At 43.7% G+C, this 27,467-nt stretch overlaps 1 protein-coding gene across 2 annotated transcripts in view; it reads left to right on the top strand.

The window, feature by feature from the left end:
- The window catches only part of LOC113438567 (uncharacterized), a 68,120-nt gene that overhangs the window by 7,753 nt on the left and 32,900 nt on the right, over positions 1–27,467 (top strand). Inside the window, exons 9-20 of one of the 2 annotated variants that reach the window (XM_087912516.1) lie at positions 1,317–1,420; positions 2,896–3,011; positions 7,499–7,648; positions 14,627–14,838; positions 15,527–15,612; positions 16,649–16,779; positions 17,155–17,301; positions 18,025–18,215; positions 19,685–19,767; positions 20,465–20,601; positions 22,295–22,419; positions 23,369–23,504. In XM_087912516.1, the coding sequence (XP_087768642.1) occupies positions 1,317–1,420; positions 2,896–3,011; positions 7,499–7,648; positions 14,627–14,838; positions 15,527–15,612; positions 16,649–16,779; positions 17,155–17,301; positions 18,025–18,215; positions 19,685–19,767; positions 20,465–20,601; positions 22,295–22,419; positions 23,369–23,504 (1,618 nt within the window). Of the gene's footprint in view, positions 1–1,316; positions 1,421–2,895; positions 3,012–7,498; positions 7,649–14,626; positions 14,839–15,526; positions 15,613–16,648; positions 16,780–17,154; positions 17,302–18,024; positions 18,216–19,684; positions 19,768–20,464; positions 20,602–22,294; positions 22,420–23,368; positions 23,505–27,467 lie in introns of those variants that run through there. The other variant, XM_087912517.1, reaches the window with a different exon arrangement.

Raw genomic sequence — 27,467 nt, 5'->3', positions numbered from 1 at the left:
GAAATTAGCAATAAGGCTTCTCATTTGAATTCTGTATTTTGTTATGTGTATTCTATAAACAAGGGGGGTATTAAATAAGATAATCAAGATGTCTCCTCTGGGACCTCTGACTCAGCCATTGCCCACCCCATAACTGATAGATGTATTTGCTGTAAGTTATAGGTGACCTATAGAATAGCTGCTTTGCCCTAATTTGATCAACCTTTGTTTTAGATATATAGATACTACTTGTTTCTGGTAGTAGAACTGACACCTATCATATTAATTTTCTGATAAGTATAAATGATCCAGTGGTTTTTCATTATACCATTATAGTTAATGTTGTAATTGTTCTTTTGCTCTTTCTTCCAATGCAGTGAGGAATGATCCTGTAGTAAGAAAGAAGCTATATCCTTTGCTAGCTCTTCTAATTGGAGGGCTGTTAGGATTTGTTTGGAACTTAAACAAGTTGATTTTGCTTGGATCCAGAAAGGAGCAAAATTGCAAGGAGACTGGTTCATTTTGGTGCCCTCCATTCTGGAGGATTTAGAGCAGGGGTGGGATTCTACCAGTTCGCACCTATTCTCTAGAACGGTTGTTAACATTCTAAGCAGTTCAGAGAACTGCTTGTTAGAAATTACAGGGCTAATCCTGTAAGGAAGGCAGGAAGTTTCTGGTGTTGCTTACAGAAACTGCCTCTCCATTAACCCTTACTACATTCTTGGCAGGACTAGACTTCCTGTCTCAGGAACTTCTCTGGAGTTTTTTTCCCCTCCTTTGCTGGTCCTTTGCTTGTGTGGAGTGACCATTCAAAGTTACAATGGCACTGAAAAAAGTGACTCACACTTACGACTGTTGAGAGGCCAGTCCACAGTCTTGAGAGGCCAGGTGAGGAGATGCGTGCCTTGATGTGAGTGATGTTGAGTTGGCCACATCCAGCCAATAACATGACCACCAAGCCACGACCACCACCTAAGCCATGCCACAGAACCGGTTGTTAAAAAATTCGAATCCCAACCCTGATTTAGAGCCCAGTTTGAAATGGGCTTGAGTTCTTTAGAAGCTAGGTGGACATCAGAACTCAAGCTTCTCCAAGCTGGTGCCCTCAGGATATTTTGGGAGTGCAGTTCCCAGAATTCCCAGCCAAAATGACTGCACAAGTTGGGGGAAGGCCACAGATTACATCTGAAGGACCCCAGATTGGAGCAGGCTAGTCCTAAAAAACAGTGAATCTTTGCTTTAGAAGACTTTCCCCCCCACCCCCTTCCTCTTTATCCTGGTCTTCATTTTTTCCTATCTATCCCTTCTCTTTTGCAAAACATGCTTTTGTTTCTCAGTGTTAAAGGATTAGATGCAGAATTTATGAAGATGAATCATCACATCCAATACGAAGTTTTCCACTCGTTCCAACTTCCTTATTTAAGGGGACTGAATGCTAGTGGTAAGAGAACAATGGTATTTGTCTGGGTGTGGACTCTTGGTAGCTGATCTGAAGTACACTGCAGTCTAGTCCCTGGGCTGGGCCAAATGAGCCAAGATTTATTTTTACAGTTTTATAATCTTGGGCAATTGCAAGTTAATCTAGGGCTTTTATTTTCCTACTCCTGGTGAGGGGGAAACTAATTCCCCTGGAGTTCTAAGTAAAAAGATGAAACAATGGGACATACAATGAAAAAGCAATATTCCCAGGATCTCTAGCATGCTTGCAGTAGCTCTTATTTATTTAATTATAAAATTTGCTTGCCTCCCATCTTGTATCCAATGATTCTGGGTGGCTTACAATGTAAAAGTCTGATGTGAAAGTCCCTCATTCCATCCAATATTAGCTCCAATTTGGTGGGAATCCATGTTTCCCCTCCTCTTCCCACAGAGACCCCCTGGAGTGCAGGGAACCCTCAGTCCTCCTGCTGATTGGTCATCCGGAGCACCTGGGGTGGGGCAGTATAATCAAACCCCAGCCCTTTTATGAATGGGGCTTCAGCAATATCACCTTGATTTCACCTACCTCATTTTGCCTGCATAGAACGAGCACGACAAAATCCAGGCTCCTCTTGCCATAGCTGGCTGGATTATTCAAACTGTTTCAATCAGCTTAGCGAGGCCCATTCATATCATGTGCTATATATGATAATGGTATATAACATACTAGGAAATTGTGAGTTCACACAACTCACTAAGCCACAAACTGCCAAGTCTCAGCTGACGCTGAGCCATTGTTTAAAATATTCCATGAAATGAATGGGCTGATGAACCCCCCCAACTTCACCCCTTCTAAATGTGTTGGACTGCAAATGGAACCCTATCCTCAATAATCTATTTTGACTTCAGGGTAATTGAAATTCTCAGTAATAGATTTGGAAATATCTTTTTGCCTTTTAGGTATTTTAACTTTTGTTCAATTTGCTTCCTTTATATTTTTAATATATAGTAACAAGAAAGTGGAGAATTTAAGTTGCAATCTTAAGATTGAAACCATTATCATATAACTAATACTTTGATGTGAATTGCAGCATTCTTTTGTCAATGTTATATTTACGTTCAGATGAAGAAAAGCCCAAATAATTTTATGGTTTGTAATATTATCATCCCAAGGTATAATCAATATTGATATTTTTTTCTTTTCAGTACATTAAGCTATCTTAATAATAGAATGTTAATGACTACTAATCATATCTTATAAATATCACCATATTCAAATAGTACAACACATCAAGATTTATGGCATTATAATAAAAACGAAAAAATAAAATTTAGTAGAAGGGAATAGGGAGAAAGAGAAAGAAAAGGAAGCATTCAGTTGGAGAAAGTTGGTTCAGGGATCTTTAAAATGCCAAACATTATACTTCCCTACCACCCTGGATCATTTAAAGCTTCTTTATAACCTGTTTAATATTATTCCTAACTTTTTAATTGCAGGATCAGCTTGCACAAAGGACCTCAACAGCACCTCATGGCTATTGGTCAATTTTGCACATTTCAGTCGATATGCCAAGTATCAAGAGTTTCTTTCTTTGAATTCCAGGTTCAGTGGTGTAAGTTATTGATTCAGTCTTTACAGGGAGGGGTACTAAATACTTCTTGGCTAGTTATGTTTCCTAAATCTTTCTGTATTTCAGGGGTGTCAAACTCAAGAGCCATGGGCTGGATTTGCCCAACAGAGTGCTTAAATCTGGCCGGCCTGAGCAAAGGAGGGGCCTGCAGTGCCTCTGGCAGCCAAAACTCCCTGAGCCCCATTTTGGCCAGCAGGGTTAGAGTTAGAGGGCATCCAGGTCATGTCCCCCATGTCCTGTTTTGGCAGGCAAAGTGCTGCAGGAAGCAGTCCAGACCAAAAATGGGCTGTGGGGGGGGCATGTGTGCCCCCCTGCCCTGGTTTGGCTGGCAGGGTGCTGCAGGAGGTGCCCACCCCATCTCTTCCCCACCCCCCCGGCCGCCCACAAAGGAGAATGCTGATCTGGCCCTCAAAGAAATCCAGTTTGGCACCCCTGCTGTATTTGACCAGCTTTGATTTGTATCAAACATTTCCTTGCTTTTGCATGTAGTTGCATTGCTTTTTGGTGATATTTATAGATGTTTATTTCATATTATTGTGTTATAATAAGACAGGCCCGTGGGCTGGAGGCATCATGCAGAGGCCTACCCATCCCAGCTCTGCAAATGGAGAAAAACGTCGCAAAATACCATGTGACAGCAATGTGACATGGCAAATTTGACACCTGTGTAATAAGACAACTAAAGGATTTGTAATAAAGATGTATTGAAAAAAATGTTTGTAGGGAAGAGAATTAAATAAAATAATGATCTGGTCTATCTGCAAGTGGTCTCTGACCAGAGTAGCAATGAGCTTAGAGGTGCATTATTTTTAAAGAGCAGTTGCTGATGGAGGGGACAGGAGAGCTACTTAGGAGTTTAACAGGAATCTGGGTGGGGGAAGCTGAACTTGATGGAATTTTCTTAGTCTTATTTGACAATTCTCCTTTGTCCTTAGCAAAATTACTCTCTTAGAAGATTTGAGGATGTTCAGGGTATAGGAAAGCCTGTTCAGTTTGGTTATGACCTCTAGCAGTCTGAAATGTGATGTGTTCCATTGGTTGCTTCTTCTTGGAGATTGCAAGGGACTCAAAAGGTCAGGTTTCAAATCCATCACACTGCCTGTGGGACAATAGCAGAGTAGAGCATTTAGGATCAGTCCCAGAACTTCTCAGCTGCTTTATAGGAGGAGATTGATTGTAGCTTACCAAATGATAAAAATGTTTATGAAGAAAGCAAAAACCAAATTCACTAGGAATGATGGTAGAAGGTTTCTTCCAGTCTCAAGATAAACCAGAGTCTCTTTCAAATCCACCAGTGCCATTTTTGTGGCATGACATGGAGAATTGCTGACTTCCAGGATGTTCGTTCAACATCCCAGTGTAACCTCTAGCTCTTTCCTGCTGGTTTCTTTTCCAAGGACAGATCAACTGACTCCTTATCTTTCTACATCAGCCAAAGTTAGTCAATTGCTGAGGACTAGCATCAGAGATTCCCGCCAAGTGTGTGAGGGCACCCATTCATTATATTTGATCCACACTAGTAGAACATGGGTTGTTTGTTGGTTGAATAAGAAAAACCAAGCCCTTTATCAGTCCTTTATGGGTCATTAGTGGAACCAATGACCTCACATAGTTGAACTCATTCTTCTACAGAACTAGTGCCTGCATTAGACGTTCATCTGGTTTTCCTGTCCAGTGTTCTGAAAAGCACCAACAGGTTGAATCTGTTGTTTCAGTTTGACACAATGCCTCTGAAGCATCCTGGATTTCAATGGAAAATTAGAATAGCAATTCTTAACTACATTAGTACGTTATACATTAAGTGCCAGCATTGATGTTTGCTCCCAGATATGACTATCAAGATGTACTCAGACCTAGAATTGATCTCAGAAAAAAATATACTTATATATAATTACTTCAAGTATGCCCCCCACTTCTCTTTCTTTCAGTGTGCCCTCAGGTTCTGATCAAGGTAGATTTAGGACTAAAAAATGGATTGCTTTCATAAAAATGAACTAGGTTGGCCTCTTTTATAAGCAGCTTAGAATAGAATAGAATAGAATAGAATAGAATAGAATAGAATAGAATAGAATAGAATAGAATTCTTTATCGGCCAAGTGTGATTGGACACACAAGGAACTGTCTTGTTGCATATGCTCTCAGTGTGCATAAAAGATACATGCGTCAAGAGTCAAGAATCATAAGGTACAACTCTTAATATAGGGTACAATAAGCAATCAAATACTAGGAAACGGTCAATAAAAATCATCAGGATACAAGCAACAAAGTTACAGTCATACAGTCATAAGTGGGAGGGGATGGGTGATAAGGAGTGATGAGAAGATTAATAGTAATAGTAATGCAGACTTAGTAAATAGTTGGACAGTGTTGAGGGAATTATTTGTTTAGCAGAGTGATGGTGTTCAGGAAAGGAACAGTTGTACCATCTACCATCAATTAGGTACACTTCAATTTTCAGGTATGCTGTAATGGAGCAAAATTCCATGGCAGCTGATCTTCCTGTGGCTATATTTATTTATTTGTTTGTTTGTCAAACATGTGCAAGATAACAAGTATAAGTATGAACATAAACAAGAAAAAAGAAAGTAAATACAGATAAATGGGACAGTAAGACAGAGATGGTAGGCACGCTGGTGCACTTATGCACGCCCCCTTTAAGGACCTCTTAGGAAAGGGGTGTGGTCCATGGTAGACAGTTTGAGGTTGAAGCTGTGAGGCATTGAGGCTGTAACCACAGAGTCGGGTAGGGCGTTCCAGGTGTTGACCATTCTGTGGCTGAAGTTGTATTTTCTGCAATCGAGTTTAGAGAGTTTACATTGAGTTTGTATTGGTTGTTTGCCTATGTATTATTGAGATTGAAGCTGAAGAAGTCATTGACAGGCAAGACATTGTAGTAGACAATTTTGGGAACTATGTTTAGATCAGACCGCAGGTGGCGCAGTTCCAGATTGTCCAGGCCCAAAATTTTGAGCCTGGAGGCAGAGGGAATTCTATGGTGAGTAGAGGAGTGGAATACTTTTCTTGAGAAATACCTTTGAACCCGCTCAATTGTGTTAATGTCCAATATACAGTGTGGGTTCCAGATGAATGAGCTGTATTCGAGAATTGGTCTGGCAAAGGTTTTGTATGCCCTAGTTAACAATTCAATGTTGCTGGAGAAAAGCTTCACAAAATAAGGTTAACAACTCTTAAAGCAGAGGTGGTATTTAGCAGGTCCTGAACGGAGAACCGGTAGTGGAAATTTTGAGTAGTTCAGAGAACCGGCAAATCCCACCTCTGACTGGAGATTTTTGCAGTTTCCTTTCCTTGCCGCGCCTACCAAGCGACACCCACAGAACCGGTAGCAAAAAAAAATTGAATCCCACCACTGTCTTAAAACCTTTTTGGCAATGCTGTTATAGTGAGCTCTGGGGCTTAGATTGTTTGAGATAAGTACTCCTAGGTCCTTGACAGAGTGAGGGTCGTCTACGAGATCGCTTCCGCCTACCTTGTATTTGGTGTTCTGATTTTTTTTGCCAATGTGTAGGACAGCGCATTTGGTAGTTGAAATTTGGAGTTGCCAGTTATGTGACACATTCTGACACATAGTGTAGGTTGCTTTGCAGGGCAGCAGCATTGTTGGTGGTGTTAAATAATTTTACATCATTGGCAAAGAGAACGCAGCTGCTTTAATGTTGTCACATAGGTCATTGATGTAAAGCAGAAAGAGTGTGGGTCTGAAGACACTGCCTTGGGGGACACCGCTATTAACTGGTGCTGGATTTGATAGGGCCTTCCCTATTTTGACCATTTGTTGCCTGTTTGACAGGAACGTGGCTATCCACTTGTGCAGAGGTCTGGAGATGCCGTAAGAACTAAGTTTCAGCAGTAGTTTGTCATGCACCACTGAATCAAAGGCTTTGAAGAAGTCTATGTAAATTGCATCTATTGCTTTACCCTGGTCTAGATATATGGTCCAAATGTTTCTGCATTGTAGGAGTTGCAGATTATAGGACAATTTTTTCCTGAAACCAAACTGCTTGTTAGAAGTATGTCTATGGAGATTTTCAATCATCCAAGTCATGAGTGAGAAGCAAATTGTTTTCAAGAAAAAAAACCAAGAAAACCAAGTTGCCTTTTGAAAAGCCCCTTTGGGACTACTGTGGCCATGCTGATTGTATTGCAGAACATAGAATAAATGTGCATTATCTATATCACTTTTTCAACATTGAATTAAATCTTCAGTGAAATATTTCTGTAAAAACTGGTAAACTCATTAAAAGGGAGCTTTACTGAATATAGACCTCTTATTTGTGAATCAATTGTGCCATGAAAATATTTCATAAGTTTAGGATTTCTCTGTAAATAAAAACGTGAAATATAGGAGCATTAAAAAAAGACTACTAGAGATATTTGAATATATAGACTAAAAAGCTGTAGTTTTATCATAGTTCTCATTTTTCCACTGACTTGCCTGTTTTCCTTCTTAGCTGTTTGTTCTCAAGAAATTAACAGTGAGGCAACTTGCACAGTTTTCTGCCAGTGATGGAGCTCTGAAGACACCCAAAGATGTTGAGAGTGTGATGCATCTCCTAACAACATCTACACTGACAGAATACATTAACGAATTCAGCAGGCAGGTATGACAGCAGATCAGGTGGCATTACATTTTATGAAATTATTGCAACCATTAGGCTGCCTTAAATTATGATTTTGCAATTCCCTCAAATCTTGCAGGTTTGTATGACACACTCAACCACAAACTATTTACACACATAGGGCTAAAATGTGGCTGACAAATTTGTGGTTGTCACCAGGCTCCACAAATCATGCAAAAGCAAGACTTGTTTTGGGAGGAGATGGAAACACTGCATTAACCATGGCCTCATGGGACTGGGTCCCAAAAGAACACTTAATGGAGCATCTTTGAGTCACAGGGGGGGATGAGCCTGTAGGCTAAGAAATAGTAACTAATTATTTTAGTTGAGAATTTTATTTGAACAAGATGGCTTCCAACTATTTATTTTCTGTGTCCTCCCGGTTTTGTCTTTCTTATATGGGGCTGAATTATTATTTTTCCAAGTCTCACTGAGACATGGAGGTAACTTTCTATTCTGCAACTAATTTATTTATTTGTTTGGTTCACATGCATAATTTCATATATTTTATTTAGCCAACCTGTTTATTTTTTACAAATAACAAGCATTTCCCACATATCTTCCTCCTATTTTCCTACAACAATAACCCTGTGAGGAAGCTGCCCTGAGAGAGACTAGCCCAAAATCATACTTAGAGTCCATATAATATAGTCCTCATGCATTGATCTTAGTAAACTTTCTACAATTATGTATCATTCATTTTTTCTGGGCACATTGGAAAGCTAGCTTTTCCATTTTTGAGTCTTGATTCAGGTATAAAATACATCCTGTCAGCGTTCCAGAAGACCTCAACTCCAATAGATAACCCAGAGACAGACATGTTCTCAAAGTTTCCTTTTATTGGAGTAGTAAACTGGCACATCTGAGAAATCCTGAATCTGAAAGTTCTGGGTTTCCCTCCAATAAGTAAAATATTACAAATCTACCCACTGAACCCCTCATTGCATCACATGCCCCAACCACTATCCGTCCCAGTTTGAGACTTCCCCTCAACCATTCCTCAGCCAGGTGCAGGAACAACATGACCTTGATTCTAAAGAAGAATGCTATTATGTCTAACCATATATGCTCCCCAAAATTCCCCCCTCCCATTTTCCCAGGCTCAAAAATGTGGCAGTGTGGAAGCTTCTGGTGCTAATATGGCTTCCAAAGCTGACACATCCTTAAAAAAACGGGGGTTCTATTCCTCATCTTTCCTTCCTTACAACTCTTATATGACGAAAGATAGTGTTCCATATTGACAGACTTGAAACCCAACATTCCCATTGGTCCGTTTTAACCGCTACCTGATTGGACAACCAGAACGGCTGTGATTGGCTCGCTAAGAGTCTGCCGCGATTGTTCGAAACCAAGCGCAGGAGACTCAAAGCGATGTCATTGGCCGCTAAAGCCCCGGTGAGCTCTATAAAAGAGCCGCCACGGCTGCTATTCTTTTAAGCTGATTTTAGCCGATAAATAAAGAGCTGTTGTTACTGAACCGGAGTCTCTCGTCTTTATGAGCCCAACCCTTCGAACTTAACACTGGTGACGAAGGTGGGATAGAGAAGACAACAAGACAATCCTGCATGTGGCAAACGGTGCGAAGCAACCATCAAGATGGCCAGCAATGCCACGCCACCTGCACCCTTTAATCCAGCCACAGAGGACTGGGAGTCCTACATTGACCGGTTCCAGATGTTCTTGGAATGCAGCAACCTGAAAGACGCCAACGGCAACCGGAAACGGGCCGTATTCCTAATACACTGTGGACCCGTCGTATTTAAAATGCCCAAGGCTTTGGCAAAACCCAATGACGTCAAGGCGATGGACTGGGACGATCTCGCACCCATCCTCCGAAACCACTACGCTCCAGCCGTACCCACCCTTATTCGCCGGCACAACTTTTACTGAAGAGACCAGCGCGAGGGTGAGAGCATCAGTGAATTTGTGGCTGATCTAAGGGACCTTGGAGGGTTGTGCGGATTCACAGACCTAGAAGAGGCCATGCGAGACTGGGTTGTCCTCGGCCTAAAACACCCCACACTACAAAGCAAGTTGATGGCAAAAGGCAGTATCTCCCTCGCTGACACCATAGCTGAGGCCACTGCAGCAGAAGCCACCCGCAAATCAGCAGCTCGAATGCAGCGAGCAAATACAACCGACTGCCATCCTGACAGTGAGACAGCCTCGACACCGGAGAAACACACCGCCTCCACCCACCACAGCAACATGGAATCCCCCTCTGACAGCGACTACAAGGAGGAAGAAATCCACCGGCTTCAATCGGAATGCAATCGACGAGACCGGCGGGGTCAGAAGTCGGAGTTCCAGTGCGCCGGATGTGGAGGCAATCACCCCCACTCTGAATGCTGTTTTCTTGATGCCATTTGTCGGCATTGTGAGAAGTGGGGGCACTTCGCAAAAGTTTGCCGAAATAAATGCAACCACAGTCCCCGGCGTCGAGGCGGCAGGCCTAGACGACAAGACGGCACCCCCCCAAAGCATCGGGATTGCCAGACTGACAGTCGTTGGATCCGAGACGGCCGGACCAAATGATTCAACGAGGCGCCGCGGAAAGAAGAGACCCATCAAAGGGTTGTCATCGGCCATTCTTCAACCATAGATGCCCGAAAAGTACGTGTAATGGTAAACATTGAAAACCAACCGTGCTCCATGGAGGTGGATTCAGGATCCTACCTCTCCATGGTCTCCTGGCACACCATCAAGTGCCTAATACCCAGCATACGCCAACACAAACTAAGCGACCAAAAGCTGATTCCCAGAGACTACCAGGGGAACCGCATCCCTGTTACCGGCATTGGCCACTTCAAAATCACATTCAAAAGCCACACCAACATATTGCCACTCACCATCGTGGACAACGACCACCCCAGCTTGCTAGGGCTGAAATGGTTCGAGCCATTAGGGATAGAAATGGCTGGCATCCACCACACAAACGAAGGAGATTGGGAAGCGGCACTTGCACGGGACTTCCAAGAGGTCTTCAACAACACCTTAGGCAAGTACAAGGGGTCCCCAATCTCCTTCAATCTTAACCCAGATGTCGCCCCTATCCGCCTCAAACCACGGCGAGTGCCATTTGCACTCAAGCCTAAAATAGACGAGCAACTAAGTAAGCTCATCGCCCAAGGGGTATTGGAGCTGATTGACCATGCCCATTGGGAAATGCCAATAGTCACACCAATCAAACCAGATGGCTCCATAAGAATTTGTGGAGACTATAAGGCCACCCTCAACCATGCCCTGCAGCAAAGTGCCTACCCTGTGCTAGTAGTCCAGCACCTCCTGCACTCACTGGGGGGAGGCCGGGTCTTTGCAAAGCTCAACCTGGCACAAGCCTATCAGCAGCTGCTGGTCGATGCAGAAACCGCCGAGGCACAAACGATTGTGACACATCGGGGGGCATTTAAATGCAATCGTCTCCAATTCATCAGCGTAGCACCCGTGTCAGTGTAGCGCCTGGGGTTTTCCAAAGCCTAATGGAAAGGATGCTGCAAGGCATTAAGGGAGTAGTGCCATACTTTGATGATGTATTAGTGGCAGCGGCTAATAAAAATCAACTAGAAAAACGCCTGAGGGCAGTACTCCAAAAATTTAAAGACTCTGGCTTGAAAGTTAAAAAAGAAAAATGCCAACTGTGCACTGAGAGGGTCGAGTTTTTGGGGTACCTCCTAGACAAACACGGAATTCACCCCACCAAGAAAAAACTCAAAGCCATCAAGGAAGCCCCCAGACTGAAAAACAAAATGGAGCTTCAGGCGTTCTTAGGACTCATTAAGTTTTATAATGTTGTCCTACCCCAAAAGATGACCGTGGCAGAACCATTGCATAGACTGTTGGACAAAACTGCCTCCTGGACTTGGGGAAAACAGGAGGAAAACTCCTTTCAACAAATAAAAAACCTCTTAACTTCCGACACAGTTTTCATCCAGTATAGTGAAACTCTACCACTAACAATTACATGCGATGCATCACCTTTTGGAGTAGGAGCAATCCTCAGTCACACCTTATCAGACGGAAAAGAGGCACCCATTGACTTCTTTTCAAGAACCCTGTCCAAGTCGGAAAGAAACTACAGCCAGCTGGACAAGGAAGCCTTAGCAATCATCTCCGGAGTGAAAAGGTTCCACGAATACGTCTACAGTAGGACCTTTTCAATTATTATTGATCATAAACCTCTGCTTGGCATATTGGCGGGCAACAAGGCCACTCCAAACATCCTCTCACCTCGCATGACGAGGTGGTCCGAGTTCTAGGCTGCTTATAATTACCAGCTCACACACCGCCCCGGCAAGAACATTCTGCACGCTGATGCTTTAAGCCGCTCACCCCTTCTGGATGTGCTAGACGACCCAGCACTTACCACTCAGGTCCTCCAAATAGAAACCCTACCTAGCCCACTCATCACCGCGCCAGACATTGCCCGCGAAACAAAAAAGGATAGGCGGCTGGCATGAGTCTTGAGTTGGGTAGAACGGGGTTGGCCGGAAAATGATAAAGACGAACGTTTTAAAGCCTTCAGGAGCCGGCAAACTGAATTCTTTGCTCAAAAAGGGTGCATCCTTTGGGGAGATCGGGTGGTGATACCTGAAACATTACAAACCATAGTGCTGGACATGCTGCATGAAGGGCACCCGGGCATCGTCCAGATGAAAGCCCTGGCAAGAAGTTATGCTTGGTGGCCAGGGATGGACAGGCAGATCGAAACATGGGTCTCAGCATGCAACAGTTGCCAACAAACGCGATCCACCCCCCCACAGCACCACCCCTGGAATGGGAAACACCCAGAGGCCCCTAGTCCTGAATCCACCTTGATTTCACCGGCCCCACTCATGGACACACATTCCTGATAACCGTAGATGCCTATTCAAATTGGCTGGAAATCTGCACTATGAAAAAAACAACTACAGAGGCCGTCATAGCTAAACTTAACAAACTTTTTGCCACACACAGTTTGCCAGATGTGATAGTGTCCGACAATGGGCCACAGTTCATGGCACTGGCATTTGAACAATACCTAGCTGTCCGAGGCATCAGACATGCATTAACATCACCCGCTCACCCGGCGGCGAATAGGTGGGCGGAACGAATGGTTCAGTTTACAAAAAAAAAAAAACATACAAAAAATTGAAGATGGCAATATCCAAGAAAAAATCAACAAAATGCTGCTGATACAACATATCACGCCTAACACAACCACTAACAAATGCCCAGCAGAACTACTTATGGGCAGAAGACTCTGTTCGCCACTAGACCGGTTACATCCCACTTATAATCTGGAAAACCCCCCCCGGTTCCACAAGCTGACATCATGCATTCAACATCAGCAACACTGTCTTCGCAAAAAGTTTCACCGGGGACCCCCTCTGGGTACCAGCACAAATCACCCAAATAACCGGACCCAGGTCATACCACCTAGAAACCACCGATGGGCGAAGCTGGAAGCTCCATATCGACCAGCTATGGTCCAGGCTAGCCAGCACAGACTTTAACAAAGAAATCGGGGGAATCTCGAACATTGAAAAAGAAAATAATGCAAGCAGAACACCCCCAGGCAGAAGCCAAATAATGAACCAACCATACTCACCTGAATATACAGGGCTGTTGCAGACGGGTGCTTCACCTGAAAAGAGTAGCCGGACAAGCTCGACCAGCCCAGAAAATCCAGGCGGGAGCAGCAGAGTGAACAACCCGGGCGAACCAGGCGGGAGTCGCAGCTATAGGCCCAGCTCACTCTTCCAGAAGGTTCCATCGGGAGACTTAAGAGCGACGCGGAGCCCATCCGAACCGGCTGACGACCAGAGACTAAATGAAGCGCACAAGTCAAGTAGGCAGGTACGGAGACCCGCCTACTTATGTGACTACATCACCCTGCCCCTTGGACGATACCAAGAGGGGAGGGGTGTTCCATATTGACAGACTTGAAACCCAACATTCCCATTGGTCCGTTTTAACCACTACCTGATTGGACAACCAGGGCAGCTGTGATTGGCTCGCTAAGAGTCTGCCGCAATTGGTCGAAACCAAGCGTGGGAGACTCAAAGCGCTGTCATTGGCCGCTAAAGAGCCGCCGCGGCTATAAAAGAGCCGCCGCAGCTGCTATTCTTTTAAGCTGATTTTAGCCGATAAATAAAGAGCTGTTGTTACTGAACCAGAGTCTCTCGTCTTTATGAGCCCAACCCTTCGAACTTAACAGATAGATAGATAGATAGATAGATAGATAGATAGATAGATAGATAGATAGATAGAATTCTTTATTGACCAAGTGTGATTGGACACAAAAACGGTGCATATGGACTCAGTGTACATAAAAGAAACGATACATTAATCAAGAGTCAAGAATCATAAGATGCAACACTTAATGATAGTCATAGGGTACAATAAGCAATCAAACCATACTAGGAAACAGTCCATTTAAATCATAAGGACACAAGCCACAAGGTTGCAGTCATATGGTCAAAAGTGGGAGGGGATGGGTGATAAGGAGTTTAATAGTAATAGTAATAGTTTAATAGTAATAGTAGTGCAGACTTTGTAAATAGTTGGACAGTGCTGAAGGAATTAATTGTATAGCAGAGTGATGGCGTTTGGGGGAAAACTGTCCTTGTGTCTAGTTGTTCTGGAGTGCAGTGCTCTCTAGCGTCGTTTTGAAGTATTTTGAAGTATATGAAGTGAGGAGGAGATACACTGATTAGAGTTCATTAGCAGGATGTGATTGTTTCATTCTAAGGCTGTTTCAGGCAGAACAGGCCCCTTGAAACAGAAGTGCATCCATCAAGGGAAATCCTTGGATGGATATCAGGCATATGCATAATTGCAAAGCTTTTGTCAAAGTCTCATCTGATTATCAGAGAGGCCACCTGGCACCCAAACATCTAATTTCTACTTTCATCTAATACCTCTCTCAAGAAATAATACAATAATTCAGTCACATTTTTCTGCTTGGTCTTCCTTTTCAAGGACAACGTTAGCCTGCCAAAGGAGATCCAAGCCAGCCTCCTGGAGCACTTGCTGGTGGCTGCCCAGCCCATCCTTCAAAAGGCAGAAGATGTGGAGTTGACACTTTGGATGATGCAATACCTCCCAAAGCTGATATCAGGAATAAACAGTTCACTTGTTCCACTGTTATTTGACAATCTGGAGACCAGAAATTGTTCTGCTCTCAATGCTGTGTATGAGTGCTATTACTTATTTACAATTATTGCATTTCAAATTCTGCTAGTTTTTGAGTGCCATATTAATTGTTATTGTTATAGATGTCATATTTCATGTCATATGTCATATATCACTTTCACTCTCTCTCTCTCTCTCTCCACACATACACACACATCTTTCCTTCCTTACAACTCTTATATGAGGATAGATGATAGATAGATAGATAGATGATAGATAGATAGATAGATAGATAGATAGATAGATAGATAGATAGATAGATAGATAGATATAGAATTCTTTATTGATCAAGTGTGATTGGACACAAAAATGGTGCATATGGACGTACACACACACACACACACACACACCATATCTACCTACTGGATTTATAAGGCTGTCTAACTAATAATGTGACTTAAATATATTTTATTATATTATGTGATGTTATACATTACAGACCGGAGAGTAGAGGAGATGCGAGACAATTGGCTTTCCTAAGCTCAGAGGGATTCTTTGTTTTTTCCTGGGCTTTATATTCCTTGTTGCCTTATTGCACAACACACTCGGACCTAAGCTAGATAAGTAGGCAAGAGCCTTGATGGCACCTGCGCCTGTCTGACTTGCATATCAGCACTTTGTGCCCATATCAGCACTTTGGATTTTTTCCAAATGGTTGGGAGTAATAATACTTTTCTTGTATTACAGAGTAACTCTGTTAAATGGCTCTCTTGGTCAATTTGGCAATGGGACGCGACAGAAGGTTTTCGAAGCCATCCTTAGGGTGATCTCAGGTAACCAGCAACCAGAGCAGTCCCAGTGCTTTATGCTGCCCCAAGCAAAAGGGTGCTGTGCGGCATTTTGGATGGAGGGGCAGAACAGCAGGGACTAGAAAGACACTATCACAAGAACCCCACTCAGCTGACTTCATTAGATGCCTTTGGAGGCCCTGTTCCCCCGTGTCTACATCCCTCTGCCTTGGATCCTCCAATGGGGTTCAGAATGTTGATTTACCTTTTACAGATTCTTGTAATGACTGTTAAAATGATATATAAGAGGAACTTCACGTTATCTATATATATAAAAGTGAAGTACCACTCACGCATCATCACAAAATCTCCAGAACCGTAAAGCCTACAAACTTGAAATTTGGCATGCATGTTCCAAATTTGGTGCTAAGAAAGGGTTTTTTGAAATGACCACCAGAGCATTAGCTTTTCCTAGCATTATTATTATTAACATGCTCTGATGCTAAGGAGTTCTACTACTCCTCCCCACCTGAAAAGAAATTTGTTCCAAATGCAAAACACAAGCAGAGGAGTTTCAGTTTTAGTTTCACAGCACCAAGCAGCTTTAGCACAGAACAGTTGAGCTAAGCCACGCCCAGGCTCCTTGCTGTCTCCTTCTTGCTCGCACAGCAAATACTGCTTCAGTTTCCAAACAGCCCTCAACTCTCTCGCACACTGACAGGACGCTAGCTGGATGAATACTGATGGCAGAGGTAGGCAGAGGCAGAATCTTTTTCTCCTTATTTTCCTCCCCAAAAACTAAGCCCGACCACATAGTTTTGTAGAGAAGAACGGGTATTGTCAATATTTTAAATAAATGTGAATATGATTATTACTAAGGATGCAGGCTTTGCTTTCATCCTCAGTAAAGATAATGTTTAAATATTAAGGATAAATTTTTTCATTTTGGAAAAATCAAGTTTGATGTTTCAAAAATTAAACATTCTGATAATGTTTTTACTTGAGAAATTTAAAAATTGTCAAATGACCTTACCTGATTTTTATTGAATATCTTTTGTCCTCCCTTCCTTGACTTCTTCAGCCTCCTCTCTTCAATGCTATGCTTCAAACACCAATTTTTGGGTGTTTCTAGAAGAGACCTTTCAGGGTTTTATTGACTTCCTGACTTTGAAGGATCTGGAAACTTTGATTCCCTCCTCTGACCTCCAAAAGGTAGTGTTGTTATTCACTGACATCAAAATTATATCTTATATCTAATATAGTCATGCAGATTTTTTTCCTTCCTAATAATTTTCCTGGTTTTTTTCAGATCAATGGAGTGTTGATCTATTAGTTGCGACAGGAATTGATTGGCTGGCCTGTTGACTGAGCCGGAGGTTGTGGGCTAAGAGAGAGGGGCTGGCCCAGCTGGTGTTCTATCCCAGTTAGCCAGCACCGAATAGCCAATACCTGGGGAGCTGCATCTGCCCCCTCCCCAATTATCTTTGCTCCTGTACAATCAAAGCACCTCACCTTGTTACCTCACTATGCTAAGGAGCTTCTAATCTTATTTGGATGCTGATTTTCTATTCTTTTCCTTTTTTCCAGATTGTGAATACAGTTCCAGCAGATGATCTGGCTGATCTGTTTTCTAGAGAGGGATTCATTGATGATGATCCTTTCTTGACTGCTGTGTTAAAGATCTATAATAAAACTGGTTTATTTATTGACAGACTTAACCAGAAAAATATTATCGTAAGAAACAATTATGGCTTATTTTACAAACCATTAAAAAGTGAACTTTAAGTATAATATATATGTACAGTATAAACATTATTATTCATTAGATTTAATATAGCTGCCCATTCCAGGGATTCTGAGTAACTTACAAAATGTAATACTAAATTAAACAATTACAGAAATAAACATTTTAAAAGGCAGGCTGAACTAAAATCAGCCAATAAAACAAACCTGTGACAACATTTAACAGAAATGTACAAAAAAAAAAGAGGTTGGGAGAGACAGGCAGTCTCAGGTCTTACGCCATGAAAGCCTTTAAAGTTTAAGTACCAGCACCTTGAATTGCACTCATGGCACAGCAGTGACACAGTGCAGTGATCGGCATAACAGAAGTGCCCGTTGCTTCTCATCCTGCTGCATTTTGAACCATTTTGAACTTCCAGAACAGTCTTTCTCAACCTCAGTGCTGGCTGAGAATTGAAGTCCACATGTCTTAAAGTTGCTGTGGTTGAGAAACCCTGTTGCAGATGGCCTTGAAGGGCAGCCTCATTGGAAACGGTGGCAGTGTCCAATTCCTAGGTGACTAGAACATGACTGACCGCCTGCAAATCCTCCCAGTCAAGGAAAGGGCAGAGTTGGCACACAAGATGTATCTGGGCATTGTTGGTTTTGGATTGTTCTCATCCCTGGTTAGATTTCTAGCACTCAGATCTTAGTTCTATGACTTTCCTCTTGCAGGACATTCTTCCAAACGGCACCAAGGTGGCTCTTTTGGCTGGGCTCTGGCCCAGCGTGGTTTCCAGCAGCCAAGAGACTGAGGTGTCCTTGTGGCTGGATAGCCGCTTGGCTCATTCCTTCATGTTTCTTAATGGTGACATGTTGAATGCTAGTGAGACCTTGAACACCAGCTGTGGGATATTCCAAAAAATGTAAGTATGTGGCCATGTCAATATGGAGCCCTACCTCAGTTTGGAACTCTCCAGATAGACGGCACTGCAGTTTCCAACTAAGGGAATTAGGAGTGGAGGAGCCAGAGCTGGACACCTCTTTGGGAAACAAATAGATCTAATTCAGAATCGATAAGAACTCTGCCTCATGTTCCCTGAACCCCACTCCTTATCATTTTTAAAAAATAATTGCTTTCTATCAGTAACTATACTGGCGGCAGCACAGTGGTTCGAATACAGTGTTGCAGGGCAACTGCCCACAAGCAGGAGTTCAATCCTGACCTGCTCAAAGTTAACCCAGACTTCCATCCTTCCGAAGTTAGTAAAAGGGGGACCCAGATTGCTGGGGGCAAGAAGCTGACTTTATAAACTGCTTAGAGGGGGATGTAAAGCACTGTGGAGTGGTATAGAAATCTAAGTGTTATTGCTACTTCTATAAGCATTTTAGGATGAAAGTGTTGTCAAGTTTTCTTTCCTGTCATTGGTACGCTCACTCCTATCATTGGTACACTGGGTGAAACCAGGCTCAATAGCAGTAAGTGGGAGAGGGATCTTGGAGTCTTAGTGGACAACCAGTTAAATATGATCCAACGGTGTGCAGCGACAGCCAAAAAAGCCAATGCAGTCCTAACTTGCATTCACAGAGGAATGTAATCAAGATCAAGTGAGGTACTAATACCACTCTATAAAGCCTTAGTAAGGCTTAGTAAGACTAGAATACAGTATCCAGTTTTGGTCACCACACTGTAAAAAAGATACTGAGACTCTAAAAAGAGTGCAGAGAAGAGCAACCAGGATGATTAGGAGAGTGGAGACTAAAACATGAAGAACAGTTGCAGGATCTGGGCCTGGCTAGTCTAGTGAAGAGAAGGACCAGGGGAGATAGGATATTGGAATATTTGAGGGGCTGCCACTGGAGGAGGGGGTCAAGCTATTTTCCAAGGCACCCGAAGGCCAGACAAGGAATAATGGATGGAAACTGAATAAGGAGAGATTCAATCTGGAAATAAGGAAGAAATTTTCTGACAGTGAGGACAATCAACCAATGGAACAGAAGTTGCCTTCAGAAGTTGTGGGAGCTTCATCCCTAGAGACTTTCAAAAAGAGACTGGATTGCAATTTGTCAGAAATGGTATACGGTCTCCTGCTTGGGCGGGGGTAGTTGGACTAGATGACCTACAAGGTCCCTTCTAACTCTTTTAATCTGTTAAATATGTCTCTTCTTAGCTTCTTCCATTTAACATTTTATTTATGTTCTGCTTGTTGGAACTTACATTACAGCCAATAAGATTTTGAAATCTGAGGCAAAAAGATTGTTTTTATGTGTATCTAATAGTTTGGCTGGGTGGTGGTCAAGTAGTAAAGTTAATGAGTTTGCAAGAAAGAAGTTCTGCTTCTCTGAAATTTTCTCTCTCTCTATCGGCCAATACTTCATACCTCTCTTTCTGCAGAGTGAACAAACTGAATGAAAATATTGTGATGTTCAAAGACAAGGAAAAAGAAATGTACTTTTCCATCAAAGCTTATCTGACTGGTAAGGTCATGGGCGAAATTCTCTTTGTTTCCCTTGCAGGAGGTGTTGCATGTAGAGCTGACTATAGGCCCAACATCTAACCATACATAGCTCATACGTAACACCTTCTCAGATCAGAACATGGCACAAGGACCTTCACATCAGAATGAGGTTCATTCAATCTCTACAAATCTTAAATGTAGTTTTGAAATAGGTTGGCTTATACAAGCAGATGTCCATCTAAGCTGGAGTCCTCATGTAAAAAGGCCTGTGAAAAGTCCGGCATGTAAAGCTTCCTTCACAAGTTTAAAGGAGGAAGAAAAAGTCACACATCTATCTCAAACTGCTTGCTGTAGTAGAAATCCCTTACTTATGTGTCACTATGACAGTGTGATATAACATCTGTCTCGTTCTCAAGTCTTAAGAGTTGAGCTGACCACAGACTGGTCCTGCTGGTTTTCTGCCAGGAACATTCAGAAAGAAAACGATACCAGGAATTGCCACCTGTCTTGATCCCATAACATTGCTAACTCCTAATTCTGAGCATTGTGTTAATATTAGCTAGTTTGTTCATAGCATCTTCTAGTGCTGTTAAAAATACAAGTGCTTTAAAATACCTACAAAATTGTAAAACAAAATTCAGGATAAAAATCTTTCAAAGAGACTAGGAACTGGAACTAGGTTTCTTTAAAAGTAACTGGAATTATTTTTCCTACAGCAAGCAAAAGCAGACCCCGATGCTACAATCCCAGCAATCCAGAGAGGTCCAGTTGGCTTGCGATGTATCTTGGGAATTATATTCGTTATAGCAGTGCCAGAGACATGCGCTTATTCACAAACAAAAGTGCTGCCATAGTATGTATTGCTGCTGGAATTGTTTTAAACAAAACCTGTTGGAAAGACTGAGGTCGGAACAAATTCTCTTTAGAAAATAACAACTTATGCCTGATACGCTTATTGTTAATTTTTATTCAACCCATGGGGATAACATCCCATTGGTTAGAACAATGGGATGATCAATGGGTCAGAAATGCTAAGATAGCAACTGTGACAGGCAGAATTTTGATTGCACAGCCATAGTTGCCACCTTTTCCCCCCTATGTGAATAAATAGACTATATTCAAAATATTTTGTATACAATTTTTTCAGGGGTGGGATTCAAAAATTTTTTACTACTAGTTCTGGTGTGGCTTGGTGGGTGTGCTTAGTGGGCGTGGCAGGGGAAGGTTACTGCAAAATCCCCCTTCCCTCCCCACCCCACTAACCTGCTTTCCAGCTCTGTTCTCCTGTGTAGGGCAACCAAAGAAGACCTCAGCCGATCAGCTGGGACTCAATGGGAGGCAGAGAAGAGATGGGGGGTGAGGCCAGTCAGAGGTGGGATTTGCTGGTTCTCTGAACTACTCAAAATTTCTGCTACCGGTTCTCCAGAACTGGTCAGAACTGGCTGAAGGCCACCTCTGAACTTTTTCTTGGTTAAGTTTATTATGTCCTATTATAGAACAGAACAGAAGAATAGAGTGGGAATTAGAATAGAATAGAATAGAACAGGTTTCATTTGGCCAAGTGTGATTAAAGACACAAGGAATTTGTCTATGGTGCAGAAGCTCTCAGTGTACATGTAAAGCAACAGAGTAATAATAACGGTAATCTAATGCTAATAAGAGGGGGATAGTAGGGAAGATGAGATGGATCATAATAATAAAACAACCTTACAGCATGGCTGAATATACCTAGACATAAGACTGTACTGTGAGGATTATGTGTTCAGCTGACTGATGGTATGAGGGGAACAATTGAGGAGATATAAAATCTGTTTGTAGAATTTCACCATGATTTATCTGATTTTAATATGATGTGAGAACTGAGCTATTGCAGTTGTCAGTCATGTTGATGGCCTGGAAACTAAAATATATGACGAACAGTTGCAGGATTGGGTTTTGTTTGTCTAGAGCAGGGGGTGCGAGAAAAGTCCAGGTAGGATAGGTCCAGGTAGGTCCAATAGGATATTGGCTATATGTTGGCATTTTTATTTTCTTTTGCAATGGATTAACTTAACTGAGCAAAATATAAATTTCAGGGGGTGCGAGGTTCGAGTGAAATTTGTTTAGGGGTGCAGGGCAAAAAAAAGGTTGGGAACCACTGGTCTAGGACTAGTGGGGACATGATAGCAGTATTCCAATATTTGAGGGGCTGCCACAGAGAGGAAGGGGTCAATTTATTTTTCAAAGCACCAGAGGGAAGAACAAGAAACAATGGATGGAAATTAAAAAAGGAGAGAAGCAACTTGGAATTAAGGAGAAACGTTCTAACGATGAGGGCAATTAACCAGTGGGACAGAAGTTGCCTCCAGAAGTTGTGGGTTCTCCATCCTGGAGGTTTGTAAGAAGAGACTGGACAGTCACTTATCTGAAATGATACAGGTTCTCCTGCTTGAACAGGGGGCTGGACTAGAAGACCTCCAAGGTCCCTTCCAGCTCTATTCTGACATAAAATTGCTGGTTGCCCCTTTCATACCTGAAAGTCCTTAGCAGATTTGTATTTTTTTTAGTTTCAAGATCTTGCTTTTAACCAAAACAATCTGGAGCTGATCAATAGAAATAAAATCCGTAAAGATTTGGCAGAAATGTATGCTACAGCGTTATTTACGGTTGACTCGGATTTCAATCTTGACCGGTGAGTGGAAATGTATTTTGGTGCTATTAAGATATTTTAAGATATTTTAATTATATTCCCAGTAACTATAACAGTTAGGGGAAAGGAGTTTGGTGGATAAGCAAACCTTTTGTAGCTATAAATAAGAAACAGAATTGATGAAACTCCAGATAACAGGTAAGAAAAGAAATTCAAGGAAAAGTATTTGAATGCTGATATTTCAAAAATACATATGATAAATTCTCATCACATGGCAAGAAAATCTGCATAATTATGTAGTTGAAAAAAACATTTCCATTTTGTGGAGATGAAAATTTCCAATTCTGTGGAGTGCATGGAATGGGGAGGAGAAACAGAGTTGGGATATCCAATCTGACCCTAGCTACCTTAGCTCTCTTTGTTGATCTCTCAGTGTCCTGGAAAGCTCTTCACTTCAGCCTGAAACAGCCACTAGATGAAGCAAATTGTAACTTGTGCAACACTAGTTAGTTAATCTTGCTTGAGTCTGAAAAAGCTAAGCAGGCTCATATCCGATCAATACTTGGATGGAGGACCAGCAGGAAATCCCAGGCAGTCTAGAATATGTAAACTAAAAAAAAGGTGAAGACAAAGGCAAACTGTATTAACTCTATAGACAGTAAATCTGCATTGTTATCCCCCACCCCATAAATGGGTCTGTGAAGTCAATTAGGAGCAAAGCCCAACTCAAAGGAAGCTTTCACCTGTACATTTGCCCTCTACTGAAGGCCAACAGGGCCTTCTGCTGCAAGTGCTCTCCTTCCACCTGCATGCATCACCATAGAGCCACTTCAAAGGCATCCATGGAAAATAGGAGCTGTACCTCAAGCAGTAGCTATAGCAGAGCATCCATTCAAGGAACACCAGCAGCTGCCTAGAATTAAGCCAAACCTTCCAGGATATGAGTCGCAGATAAATCTGAAGCAGCTGTTGGGCTTTGCTTTCTTCTCAGCCTTCCAGATCAACTCACTTGTTTTGCGCAACGCTCCACCTTGATCTCTCGTCTGAGCCCTGCAGAGGCCTTGAGCTTCATTGCCCGGGTCAACCAACATTGCAGCTCTTCCAACCCATCCGCCTCTGACCGCCAGGTGAACTCACTCAGTTTTTCTATTTGCACATGTTGCTCAGAAAACTATAGTCCTAAATTCATGGTACATATTGGAGCTTATTCATGGGCACCGCTTGGATTGGGAGGCGAAAGAGGACTGGGACAGCAAGCCTTTCCAGGTATCTGTTCTGAACAGTCTAAATCGAAAAATAGACTACAGTTTATTAGCATTTGTTTTTTGGTTAAATATGCAGTCTAAACAAGCCAATTGTTTATCTGTCTTTCTTTGTCATGCCCTTTGAAAACCCAATATTTTTTCTGGGGGGAGAGGTCACAGTTCTATTCTCAGTTGGACACTGTTGTTCACCAGAGACTAGAACAGAGAAATATGCTTATATATGCTAATGTGGGCCCATTCCACAATGAATGGAATCAAGTTGGTATCATGGGAAATGTACAGAGAAGGTGGGTCTTTCTCCCCTCCTGCCTTTGATGTAAAAGGTGGCAGGTGCTGTCTGATAAAGTAAGAGAGAATGTAGAAGTAGGGAGAGGTGGCAGGTAGTCCTTTAGTGTGATCCCACGGGACTGATTGGAGACCTTGTCCTGGAAAGGATTCGCCTAGGAGGAGTGGCCTGGGAAATAGCCTTTTTCATATCACAGGCATGGAGAGGGGCTGGGACATGGATTCTTTGGTTTGATTTACAGATGTTTTCTTATTCAGAAACCAATTCCAACAATGTAACATGCCAATCTTCAGCCACATGTTCATCACCCTTATAACCATCTCTGTTACCTTTTGTTCTGCAGGGTCCCCTCCCCTGAACCCTGTTGTTATAGCTCGGAAATAAGGGGAGGCCACACCAGAGCATTAACAAGAACACGCTTTATTCATGGAATAAAGGGGGCTGTCGCGTCTGCATACTAACAAGCAGACATGCCCAGCGAACAGCGACTGGCTCGACCTAGCAGCCGGCTTTTATAGCCGGCTGTCGAAGGGAGCCAGCCAATGGGAGCTGTAAACGCCCCCGCAGTATGGACGGACCTGGTTGGGAACTTGTGTCAGCCCCAAGGACATAACACCCCTTCCCCCCAGATACGAGCATGAATAGTCCTTTAAATATGCTGGTGGTCTGTGCGGGCGCCCGGACCGGCGCAATTCTGGTGAGCCACTAAGTGGCACCGAGTTCGGAGAATCAGGAACGGGGTTTGCCGGAGAGCAGGCTTGCTCTGGGACCTGGCCAGGTGTCTGTGAGCAGTCACTGTCCTCGGGTTGGTTTGTCATACAGTCATTGTCCAGCAACCCGGTGGTATCGTCGGTCGGTAAAACTGGTGTCTCAGGTGGACGGTCCCGGTCTACCGTCCGCTCCCTCGGTTCGGCCGGTGGTGACTGGCCCCTCAGGTGGTCCCTGCTCGGATTCTGGTGCGGTAATTGGAGAGTTACTGGAGTCCATGGATCCGCGTTGGCATGACCGCTCTGGCGCCTTCTTATCTGATCCAGATGCCTACGCCAAATGCGCCCGTCCTCCAGCTGAATTCGGTACGATCTCGGACCGGTGATGGCCACGATCTTCCCTGGTACCCATAGCGGATCGCCGGCGTAGTTCCGGATAAACACTTGGTCCTGCAATACAAAACCTCTGACCCTACTGTCAGAACCGATTGGCATGTCAGGGCAATAGTGGGGATGCAGTCTATCTAACACAGTCCTTAGGCGTCTGCCCATCAGTAGCTCGGCGGGAGACTTGTTTGTAACTGTACATGGGGTCGAGTGTTGGCTTAAAAGGAAACGGGAGAGTCTGGAGTGCCAGTCTTCTTGATTGAACCTGGCCAACGTCTCTTTTGCTGACCTAACGGCTCTCTCCGCCAACCCATTGCTAGCGGGATGAAAAGGGGCCGTTAGGACGTGCCTGATGCCCAGGTTGGTGACATACCGGCTGAATTCTGTAGATGTAAATTGGGGGCCATTGTCCGAGACTAAGGTGTCAGGCAGCCCGTGTGTAACAAATAAGCGGGTCAGGGCCTGGGCAACTGCTCGGGTGGTGGTCGTGGGTAGGAGGGCCACATCGATCCATTTGGAAAACGAATCCACAACCACCAAGAAGGTCTTGCCGTGGAATGGCCCGGCCAAGTCAATGTGCAACCGTGACCACGGCGCGTTGGCACTTTCCCATTTGGTTGGGGTGGAGATTGGTGGTGCTGGCCTAGACTCCTGACAGGGACGGCAAGAGCTTACCCATTTGGCGATCTCGTCGTCCATGCCCGGCCACCAGACGTAACTCCGAGCCAACGCTTTCATTCGGACGATGCCAGGGTGCCCCTCGTGTAGCGCCTTCAAGATGGGTGTGCGCAGGGGGTTTGGGATGACAACTCTGGTCCCCCATAACAGGCAGCCCTGTAAACTGGAAAGTTCTTGCTGGCGGGTTTTAAACGGTGAGAATTCAGTTGAGAGGTTAGTGCCCGGCCACCCCCTCCGTACCCAGTCCAGAACCTGGGCGATAGTTTTGTCTTTTTTGGAATGGAAGGCGATGTCGCCAGCGGTGACTGGAATGTTGAACTCGCTGACATCGAAGATGGCATGGACCGGGGCCGGGTCCTCCACGGGGGCTGGCAGCAGGCAGCGGCTGAGGGCGTCGGCGTGGCTAAGGTTTTTTCCTGGGCGGTGAACGAGTTTGTACGAGTAAGCCGCCAGGAATAAAGTCCACCTAGTCATCCTGGGTTACAAGACTTGAGGTGTTTGTTTTTCTCCTGAGAGTAGCCCCAACAGTGGTTTGTGATCTGTGATAAGTTCAAATTTGTGACCAAAAAGAAATTCATGGAATTTTTTTACCGCAGCGACGGCGGCTAGGGCTTCTTTGTCAATTTGGCTGTAATTACGCTCGGTTGGTGAAAAGGTTCTGGAAAAGAACGCGATTGGAGCTTCGGAGCCATTTGGAAGCCTGTGGCTTAAGACAGCCCCAATCCTGAAAGGTGAGGCGTCTGCGGCTAAGACTAGAGGGAGGCGCTGGTCGAATTGTATTAGGACAGCGTCTGAGGTGAGCAGCGATTTGACTGCATTAAAGGCGTACTCCTCTTTGGGTCCCCAATGCCATGGAGTGTTTTTGTCTAGAAGTCTATGCAACGGTTCGGCTACTGACGCTTTGTGGGGTAGGAACGACGCATAGAAGTTTAGCAAGCCCAGGAAAGCCTGTAATTCTGACTTAGTGGAAGGAGTGGGTGCCTCGTGAATTGCTTTGACTTTGGATTCCACCGGGTGGATGCCAGAGGCGTCTATTTTATACCCAAGAAAGTCCACCTGTTTAGTGGCGATGGCACACTTCTCCCTTTTTAGTTTGAGGCCATGCTGCCTGAACCTATCCAATACCGCTCTGACTCTGTGGAAGAGTTGGGGTCTGTCCCTGGCTGAGACCAAAATGTCATCAAAGTACGGAACCACGCCAGGGAGACCTTGCAGTATCTGTTCCATTAATGACTGAAAAATGCCTGGGGCGACACTAACGCCAAATTGGAGGCGCTTGCATCGGAATTAGTTTGTAATTCGGCCGTTTGGCTGTCAACAGGAAATTGCTGATAAGCCTGTGACATATCCAATTTGGCGAATATAGTACCAGGCTCAAATGTGTGTAGTAAGTGTTGGATTACTGGAACTGGGTAAGCGCTAACCTGTAGATAGCGGTTGATTGTGGTCTTATAATCAGAACAAATTCTTAAACTGCCATCTTTCTTAAGGGGTGTGACAATTGGGGTCTCCCACTTAGCAAAATCCGTGGGCTCAATCACCCCTTGTTTGAGCAATTTGTCCAGTTCTGCGTCCAGTTTAGGGCGTAGAGCAAATGGTACTCTGCGCGGTTTTAAATGGACGGGAACTGCTTGGGGGTCCACAGAAAAGGAAATGGGCGTGCCATTGTAACAACCTAATTCATTGCTGAACACATCAGCGTAGTCTGCAATTAGTGAGTCGATATCGGAAGTTGAGACAGCATGAACTCCCGTTAAACTAAGACTG

The sequence above is a fragment of the Pseudonaja textilis genome, chromosome 14, assembly GCF_049901715.1.
Source record: "Pseudonaja textilis isolate UNSWEBS1 chromosome 14, rPseTex1.2, whole genome shotgun sequence".
Taxonomy (NCBI): Eukaryota; Metazoa; Chordata; class Lepidosauria; order Squamata; family Elapidae; genus Pseudonaja; species Pseudonaja textilis.
The sequence above is the reverse complement of the archived record's forward strand: the minus strand, read 5'-3'. Positions and strand labels throughout refer to the sequence as shown.